Source organism: Accipiter gentilis, chromosome Z (genome assembly GCF_929443795.1).
Source record: "Accipiter gentilis chromosome Z, bAccGen1.1, whole genome shotgun sequence".
NCBI classification, from domain to species: domain Eukaryota; kingdom Metazoa; phylum Chordata; class Aves; order Accipitriformes; family Accipitridae; genus Astur; species Astur gentilis.
In genome coordinates, this window is record NC_064919.1 from 50540451 (window position 1) to 50550828 (window position 10378).

The 10378-nt window shown below is 41.7% G+C and overlaps 1 protein-coding gene across 1 annotated transcript; it reads left to right on the plus strand.

Moving 5' to 3' along the window:
* Nucleotides 1–6374: 6374 nt before the first annotated feature.
* LOC126036597 (interferon epsilon-like) lies at nucleotides 6375–9545 on the plus strand. The gene has a single exon (XM_049796562.1). It carries the CDS (start codon nucleotides 6877–6879, stop codon nucleotides 7429–7431), a length of 555 nt encoding a protein of 184 aa, XP_049652519.1. The 5' UTR covers nucleotides 6375–6876; the 3' UTR covers nucleotides 7432–9545.
* Nucleotides 9546–10378: the final 833 nt, after the last annotated feature.

The window sequence follows — 10378 nt, forward strand, 5'->3', positions numbered from 1 at the left end:
CTTACCTGCTCCCCTGTGCTTTCTCTCCGAGGGAGTGGATGAGGAAGGAGAAGAGGAAACTCTGCTCGGGACATTCAGCTACGACATAGAGAAAGAGCCGACCCAGACCTTCCCTCTGCAGGTACGGGAAGTGTGTGCGGGCAAGAGGCCAGGGCAGAAACGTGGGTTTGCCAGCAAGTCAGTGGCAGAAGGAGCGTGGACGGTCCTTGCCGGGGCAGGGGCCCAACCCTGGCCGAGAGAGACGTGGCAGGCTTTGGAGGGCTGAGCAGCACCCGGCAAGGGCAGCAAAAGTAGAGCGAGACGCGGGTTGGCCCCGCGGCTGTGCGGGTGCCCGGAACTCCCTGCCTGTGCCTGCTGCTCCTGGCAGAGCCAGCCATGGCCTTGCCAACCCACGTGTGCTGTGCGCTGCCCTGGAACGCGAGTGTCGGGTGGCGACAGCCAACAGGCAGCACCGTGGGGATGCCCCGCACCCAGCTGCAGGGTGGCCGGCATCCCTGGGCCTGGGCTTTGCTGGGGAGGCAGGTGGAGGAGCTGCTGGGTGCTGCCACATGCCATGCGCCGGAGCTGCCCCCTCGCCAGGGCAAATCCCTGGCCCTGCCCTTGCTGCTGCCCTGGGGAGGGAGTGCGTGGGACCAGCGCCCGCCTCCCCGCAGGGTCTGACATGTGTCCCAACGGGTGTCCTCAGGAAGGGTCCTCAGGGTTTTCCCCGGCCACTCTGCTGGCACAGAGGCCGCAGCGAAGGGAGGGGGTGGCGGGTCAGGGCCCGAGCCCGAGCTCGAGCTGGGCAGGCGGTGGCAGGGAGGACACCCAACGCCTTGCCCCAGCAGCAGGACTTCCCCCAGGTTCCATTTCCCCCCGGGCCAGAAAGCCTCTGGTTTGTAGAGCGGCCCAGCCCGCTCTCTGAGGTCGGGCGTTTGCTCTGCAGAGGACAGGGGTCCTGGGTGGGAGAAGGGAAGGAGAGAGAAACTGTCCCCTCGGCCAGGGCGGGAGCTGCGCCTCCCGGAGCAAGGGCCAGGCTGGCAGAGGGAGACGTGCGGGGCCTCCCGCCGCTCCTTACGCTCCAGGAATGATGTGTCTTTTTGCCCTGTTTTCTTTGCAGAATGAGCTTCCCAGAGCCTTTCAGTCTATCAGGCTTGTCGTACACAGCACCTGGGGAAAGTCACGCTACACCTGCATTTCTCAAGTGCAGGTTCATGGGAATATAATGGGAAGGAACGCCATCGGCCAGGCATGAGACGACCTTCTACTGTAAAATAAAAAATGAAAAAAACGAGAAAAAATCCCCGGAGCAGAGGAGTGCGGCTGTTAGTCTGGAGGAGAGCGATGTCCTTCCGCGGGCCCTCTCAAAGGCCACACGGGGTCTAGACATAGCGGGGAACCTGGGTGGGCCTGAGAGGTGTGCGGAGATCTGGGCGAGGGGGGTGTCCATGAGGAATTCCATGCACAACCAGGGAGAAGCTTCTCTGATTGTTTGAGAGGCACACCAAGCTGCTCGGCTTGGTTGTGTCTGGCACGGTGGGCTGGTTTTGCCCATTGCCGAGGCGGCTGGATCTGGCTGTCACCGGCTCAGGGCAGTGTCCGCCAGGCATCTGATCCGTGCGCACTGGTGTGGCAGCCCCACGTAGGACCCTCCGCCGAGGAGCAGCCAGCCCTCCGGGGGGATCCTAGCTCAGCCCTCCCCGCTCCCTCCGCCATGCCTGTGGTGCCTCCCCAGGCACAGCCCTCTGTCCTGCCAGGGACGTGGCACCCCTGATGCTCCATCCCAGTTGTTACTGCTTTAGCAGCCTATCTCTGCACTGGCTTCTTCTAACTCTTCCATCTCCAGGAGTAGACTACCCCGTTCATTTGCCTCAGACCTTTTTTCTGAAGGGACACTGTCCTGTGTTGGTTGCCCTTGTGATGCCAGAGAAGGGAAAAATACAACCCTGTCCTTTGAATGTATGCTACCAACCCCTCCCTGTCCTGACCTGCCAAAATGATCTGAGCCAGCCCCTGCTGCTTGTCTCTGTAAGTGTAAAACTACAAAGACCTTACGAGTTTGCCCATTTCCTTACGTATTTGCCTGATATTTTAGGTTCATTTTCAGGATTATGTTTATATGCATTTAATTTTCCCTTTTTTATGTTATGTGCTCAAGTATTTTTTATGACCTTTGTCATGGTATTCTCCAAATCTGCCTTTATACTGTTTAGATTTCATAAGAATCACTACTCCCATGCAAGCCTATCTTTGAAAATACCTGGCTTTTTTCATAAGCTAAGTGTTTGAAAAGCATTTTTATCTTGGGCACCTGTGGTTTTTCTTTTTATAAAATCTATGTCAGATATCCTCCATTTTAAGAAGGCAGCTGCTACTCAGAATAATCTGGTAATTCTTTAGGCATTCACTTATTAAAAAATGAATGTCATTATATTCAAGAGTTTAAAGTCTGAGCTCTCTTTCAGAATAAATGACTATTCAATGCGATAAATCATGTGGTATTTCCAGCAAAGCATCCAAAGGACTGGTTTATGCCCAGTAGTTTTGACAGTTTGTGTTACCAGATACAAGAGCCTCACTGAGGGCAAAAAGACAGCCCCAGTATGTGCTGATCTCCAAGTTGTCAATACAAGAAAGTTAATAGGCTTCCAGATGATTTAGTTCCCTACAAAAAAGACTGCAGGTCCTGCTCCTTTTTAAGCAGAAATAAAAGTACTGACAATGTTTTTATATGTGTTTACAATTAAGGTAACAAACCTTTAGTGACATAAATGGAAACAGTAATTTTTTTACTTCCATGCTTCTAAAATGTAGGTTATGGTAATACCCCTTTGCTGCTACTTCATTGAGGACTGCTCTGTTAAATTTCTTTTCTGCTAAACTGAATTTGTAGCACTTATGGGGTTTTTAATTATTAGTTAATACCCTTATTGGTTAAATTGTACTTATTGAAACAATACTTTGCAAAAGCAAGCATGTATTGCAAAGTGGTTTCAGTGAATTACTCAGCATAAGCTATAACAGTTACTTGGATAGGGACAGGTCAACAGAACACCAAGAAATGGTCTACTGAGATGGGAAGGTCACATGGCTGAGCTAGATCTTACCTTCTTGTTTAATCTGGAGAAAAGGAGGCTGAGGGGAGACCTTATCACTCCCTACAACTACCTGAAAGGAGGTTATAGTGAGGTGGGTACTGGCCTCTTCTGTCAGGTGGCTGGAGATAAGATGAGAGGAAATGGCCTCAAGTTGTGGCAGGGGAGGTTTAGATTGGATATTAGGAGAAATTTCTTTACTGAAAGGGTTGTCAGTTATTGGACCAGGCTGCCCAGGGAAGTGGTTGAGTCACCATCCCTGGAGGTATTCAAAAAGCATGTAGACAAGGCACTTCAGGACATGGTTTAGTGGGCATGGTTGATGGTTGGACTCGATGATCTTGAAGGTCCTTTCCAACCTAAATGATTCTATGATTCTTAATGCAGACTGTAATAGTGATTGTGAATGCAATTGTAGCATATGAGCCAAATTAACTGTGCTTTAATAATTTAAAACTGAATAAGGTATTTGTCTTCATGGCAGATTTTGTAGTCAAAAAACTATAAATTTCCTAGCTTTATCCATGCATGTTGAGTGGTTCCAGCTATAGTATTAAACCTGTACTATCCCATTTCTGACCAGCACATGGTCACTTTTGGCTGCTCCTGCCTTTGTCCATCACAGCATAAGGCTTGCACCTGGCCAGCCACATGGTCTTAGGATAAGAGCAAAAAATCCAATCATCTTGCCTTTATTTGAAGTTTTTGCTTTAAAAACGTAGTAAAAAAGGAAGAATTTAGATGTATAGGGGAGAGGACTGGCAAGTTATAGCATGAGGGAAAGCATAATGGAGAAAAACTATTTTCTTTCAACATGGGCAGTGTCAAGCTAGCTGGGGAGGAAGCTGTCTTGTGCAGTGACAAGCTGAACCTATTTGGACTCCTTTGTGACATGCTGACTTGTTAAAATCAGTGTGTTTTGAATGAATTAAAGGAGAAAATAAACTGATAGCTGGAGTAGATGAAATGTTGAGAGGAACTGGTTATTTTGATTTAAGAAAGCTGGTGTAAGATTATATGAAGTGATTTAACATGGATAGTTATCAGAGGCCAAAACCACACTATTTTGCAGGAATGTTCCCTGACACTGCTCCTTTTGCCAGCATATACATAGGCTTAACTTAGACTTACCACATGCCTTGGTGCCTGACATGAAAGAACCCATGTCATAAGGGATAGTGAATATTCATTTCATTCCTTTATTGCATTATATAATGAAATTAAAAACTTCCATTAGGGAAGCAATTTGTGGCATTTTAAAGATGTTAGAGAGACATAAATTGTGCACATGTTTAGCTCCAGTCTTACACTCCTGTAATGAATACATATATAACTAGATGACCTTTTAAGGGCAGATCTTTCTTGCATAAAATCAAAGATCAGATAATCTTTCCAGAATAATGATCTGTTAGGTCTACTTGGAAGTACAGTTGTGCTTTGTAAACTTATTTCCTCTTTTCATTCTAGGTTACAGTGGTCTGTGCTTCAATCACAGGCAGAGATATAAACAGCAATCTGTGCTGCAGCTTTGTATCGCTCAGTTGCTTCTTCAGTCATTACTTTTAATGAACTGTTTGTTTCTGAATTAAGCAATAAAGACAGATGATTAGGGGAGACTGTCCTGAATCATGCAATATTACTACTGTGCTTTGATCAGTGCAATGATCAAGAAACTGGCTGAGTGGGGAAGAACAAATTGTTGTTATTAAAAAAAAAAGGCAAAGCAAAACAAAACAAAACAAAACCCCAAAACAACCTGAAAAACCTGATGGATTAAGTCAAGTGTAACTGTTCTGTGAGGAAGAGTGGACAACTGATCTGTTAACACAGACAAGAGGATAAAACACCTGTACCAGCTCTATCTTTGTAAGAAATCTGGAAGAGACCATCTTCTATTTCTCCCCTCTGTAAAGTTTGTGACACCCAGGATGGCATCTCCAGCTCTTCATTGAGAGGGAAACATGTAAAAAAATATTTTGCAAGAGGAAAGAAAGAACTTGTGTGTCTAGGAGATACAATGAATGTGAAAAGTTTACCTCTTTAAATCAGTAGCAGGATTAAGCTCATATGATGATTACAGTTTGGAAAAAAATACTTGTGTATAATTTATGGCAACGGATGTAGCAGTATTTAATAGTTTTCTTGAACTAAATACATCTTTTATTGATTTCATTATGATTGTAATACGTTATGTACTTACCTTCTACAGCTGTATTTTTACAAAAGTGATACATCTCCATAGCCATTTTGTATTTAACACAATAATGCACTTCAGTCCATTTTTTTCCAAAGTAATAAACATTCCCACTAAGTGAAAAGATTTGGTCCCATATTATGCATTTTATATCATGCTCTGATTGTTCTTACTTTTTTTATTTACTATTGTCATAGGTGATAGGGGATTCACTTCTTCCTCACACTGGCAGGACATCCCATCCACAGTTGCTTAAGCAACATCAAGGCATCCAAGGAGTTTGCTCATGTGAATAATTGTGCTCAGCTTAATTCATGACTTTTTAAAGCCTCCCAAATACCTATGTATTGAACGCAAAGGAAGTCCTAAAATAGTAGCATAAATCTACTAAGAGTGACTACCAACTGGGAATTAAGCCAACCACATAGCAATGGGTGCAACAACAGAACAAAAATACAGAGCCAGGTCTCAGACTAAAAAAACAGTTTATCTGACCTCTTCATCAAGGCAATCATCTGCAGACAGTTGCCTTTGCAATGACATATGTTTGCACAGGAGGCTGGGGAGACAGCAAAATGATAGTTTAAGACTAGCTTTCATCAAAACAAAATCAGACAGGAGCCAGATTTCCCAATGTACTGTGATTGATAGGCGTAACTTCCTCCATTATATGGCTCAGAAAAGCAAATGGCTGAAATTAGTATTTTTTGTCTTTGCTATTCATTCTCTTCCTATTTAATGTCAGAATTCAGACCTGTGCTCTACTGGCATTCATATTAATTATTGCTCGGTTACTTACATGGAGGAAAAAAAGAGTATTTCATCCAAGTATCTAACCTGTTCCCATGTGAGTATTTGTATGTGCATGGCACTTACAGTCTCTAAGTGAGATCAAGACCTCATTTGGTTAGCAGTGTGTATGCATTAAAATACACATAGGTATATTAATGCATATACACATTTTTATACACACACACACACACACACACACTTATTTTAATGATATGACACCTGTCATTTGAGCCTAAATGGTCAAGAGAAATAAAGGTGAGGAGAAAGAAAATATTTTCCCTGAATGAAAATAGGTAGAGAAAGCTTAACTGAATTTTGGAAGTATAAATCAAGCTGATATAGGATGGCAGTAGTATCCAGCAGGTCCCTGACCCATCATTGATAGTGTTATTTTATTTCAACATGTTCTTCCACTGCTAAAATATTAAGAAACTAAGGATATTTCTGTAACTTTTTCTTTTAAATTCTCATTATACTTCCTGTAGAATTTTTGAGGGAGGGGGAATAAATAATCTAAGATATATGTAATATTCTAATATCCAGCTGAAATAAAAAGAAAGTGGCAAAAAAAAAAAAAAAAAAAAAAAAAAGACAATGAAGTCATAAAGCAGAAAATGAAAGTGGTAAGTGTCAAAAGCATACACAAGGGGGAAAACCTTAAAAACCAAAAAATGATGAAAGAAAACTTCTCCTACAGAATAATTAGATTTCAAGGTTTTGAAGAAACAGGAGCCTACGAATGACCTTCAAAGCATCCCAGCCTGTCTCTCAGAATTTATACACAGGACAGGAGGAACGTAAGAGCTTATCTTCATCATGAATGTTTTTGGCTTGATACCAATTGGCCTCATACTGTTGTGCACCACCACCATCTCCAGCCTTCAGTGTAATCACCTTCCTTTACAGCAAAGAAAAATGATTGAGAACAGCCTGCAACTTTTGGACAAAATGGGCAAAAAGTTCCCTCAACAATGTCTAAGAGAGAAAATGTCCTTCAGATTTCCTGAGCAGGTTCTAAAGCCCAGACAGAAAGAGGCTGTCAAAGTGGCCATTGAAGAGATCTTCCAACACATCTTCTATATCTTTAGCAAAAATCTGACTCTAGCTGCTTGGGATGGGACAGCTATAGAACAATTCCAAAATGGACTTTATCAGCAAATTGAGCAATTGGAGGCATGTGTAACCAAGAAGCAGACCCACTACTTTCACAGTAAAGAAGTCAACAGGCTGAAACTGAAAAAGTACTTCCAAAAAATAGACTGTTTTCTTAAAGACAAACAACACAACCTGTGCTCCTGGGAGATCAGCCGTGCAGAAATGAGGAGATGTCTTCAATTGATTGATAAAGTCGTAAGGAAGCTTAACAACTAAGGTACAAATACATAACATAACTTAGCTTTAAAAATATTTATATTTATTATTTGTTCTATGATCTATCTTGTGGCAGTGCTTCCAGTTCCTTTTGATTGTATTTAAATAATTATGCTGCTGAAATTTATTTTTGCAAATGTAATGCATTATTCAATGTACGTGAATTTTTCCCTTGGTAAGCAAGCTGTCTACCCTAGCTATAAATTAATCTATATAACTTTTTAGTGAGGGTTACTCCATAGGAAGGGATTATAATCTTATGACAAATAGTATCATCCTATGGTGTTTTCTGCTGAGAAAATGTGCTGGTACTTTCCATCTCTATTTCACCTACACATAGAGAATCACCTTAGAGGAATTGCTACATTTGTACTGAGTGAGATGGCAACAAAAATAAAGTAGTATATTGCTTATTTAAGTGGTCCTGGCTTTGGTTGAGACCATTCATTATTCTTCAAAGTTTGTATGCTCTTTTACAAGAATGTATTTTTCTTTATGTTTCAGTCATTCTAACATTTGCTTTGTTCAGAGAGGTAAAGTAGTTCTAGAAGTATTTGTCTACATAGGATATTGTTTGCAGTAGCTATGGCTTCTGCAATAACTTCTCAGTTGGACACTGTTAACTTTTAATTGAAGTATCTTTGCCTTCTCTAACTGTCTGGGGGTAAGGCTTTTTTTCCCTCCCACTGTGTTTCCAATTAATTTTAACTTCTTTCACAAGCTTATTTAAAATAACTTCTCTACATAAAAGTACCCTAAAGCCACATCTGCCTGTGGCACATCCTGCTTCCCCATGGACATATTCATCCTGGCTACTGCAATCTCAAACATCACCATTCAGTGCTGTGTTTTATTGCTGCCTGAAATTTTCTGCCTCATTCCCTTTGCTCACAAATTGACCCGCAGAAACATATAGCCCTTGGTATGCCAATGAATTTCCCCTCCAAACCACATAGCCTTGAGTAATAACTGCAATATAATAAAATTCTTTAAAACAACTTGCAACAAACTGGGCAAAAATCCACTAATTTCTGTGAGGTCAAGCCTGGATTTTACCCTTGGGAAATTGTCCCTGGGTAACTCCATTTCAAATGGTTGTGTTTTCCCTAGTCGCTTGCTCTGTGCTAGTAAGGGGCAAAGCAGAGGTGTATTCAGGCTCTGTTACCTAATGAATATTGGTAAAAATTCGGTTAAAAACCCAACAACTTCAAAAAAAAAGCTATTACCTGTGGCCAAGGCTGATGTACATTTGGCACAGGCTTCTGAGTCTGGCATAAAGAACCGGAGGAGAGAGAGCATGGCAGTGGCTCCCAAGAGAGGGTGATGTTAGTCCCAGAGGACTGAAATTGCTAGCAGTTGGTTTAAGCATCAGGTGAGGAACCACTTTAAAGCTTTCCCTGATCTCCAGCCATTCAGAAGCATATCATTCAAAGGGGTGATAATAAAAAGGTACATCTAAAAAAAAATTGACTAGCAAGAACAATAGCAATGGTGCACCAGATCTCAGGTACCATATCTATGACACAGGTCTCTTTTGCAGGGTGTACATACTCTCCTCTCTACCACTCATGGATACAAGCTAAAGAAGTGATGAGAGACATGGGTATCAGATCTGAAGCTGAAATACCAGAAATAAAACCAGCTAACAACTTCACCATGATCCAGAACAATGGAAAAGACCAAAGAAACAGAGCACAGTATCAGAGCAATTTCCACCTGGTGACAGATATCCCGCCACAAATGCTACAGCAAAATGGGTATTTCCTGGGCTTTGTAACTAACAGCGCTTGAAATGGCCCCATTGCGAAACTGTTTCAAATCTTATTTCTGCTGCTTGTTTGGTTTTTGCGCTTCTTCAAGCCTGTACAATAAAAGGACATTCAGTCTACTTACTTTTCTGGCTCTGATGTCCTAGGTGGCTTCTGCAGTGCAGTAAACTGTTGTTGAAATGGCCTCATTTTTAATGAAACTTGGAAATAGCAAGAAATGTTTTCAGCTGCTCTCTTATGAAGGATCCCAGTTTTTATTGTCTCACTTGCCTGCAGTGGGAATATGTTAATTCATGGCCCACTAATTACTCAGAAACTCTCATACCATTAAGCTTTCTTTTTAGTTCATAACTGCCCTTAAAAATCTCATCACGAAATAAAAATATGTTTTGACATATTTAAGTCAACAGGGTACTTTGCAGTGCAGGAAAAAACCAGAATGGGCACTAGAGGGCAAAGTTAGATTATAGACAAGTGTAAGAATTGTAGGTGAATGTATATGTATTTTGGCAAGACAGTGTTTCAGCTTTTTATCAGCATGCTGCTTATCAATAAATTACTACTGGGTTCACAGAAGGGAGTTCAAAGAAAAATGAACTATTCTTGAAAGAAAGAAGAAGATCTCAGAGATGACGGACAGGTGCTCATAAACCAGCATGTGATTTCAATTACTTTTTGGTGAACTGTGAGGTAACAGAAATTATTTGTACTGAGACTATGTCTAGAAGACCTATTTAAAGATGGGGACCCTGGAACAGACATGGTTGCTCAACAAATAAAAAGGAAAAAAGAAAATTAAAAAAACCAAAATATCTTTGTTTTATTCTTTCTTTTTAAAGAAGGGTAAAGAGTCTTTAAGGTAAAGGAAGAAAGCTGACAGAGTCAGAAGATCCTCTCTCTTCTTCTTGCCATTCTAACCTTTTGGAACAACCTGTATTTCATCACCATTGTGTTACCAGATCAGCTATATATTATGCCCCTGGCTAAGTGAAACCCTCTGGTATTTCTTCCAGTTAGTATTTTTCTAGAAGTTAAACAAATGTAGCAAAATATAGTTTTTAACATACATTATTTTCAAATGGAAATTAATAAAATACTGAACGTTAAGTCTCAAATCCTGGTCGAAATTTAACATACATGAAACAAAATCCTTCCAAGATGGAACTGCTTGTAGGCCA

Excerpts from the sequence above, each read along its gene's own strand:
- LOC126036597 (XM_049796562.1), top strand. The coding sequence starts at position 6,877 with ATGAATGTTTTTGGCTTGATACCAATTGGCCTCATACTGTTGTGCACC.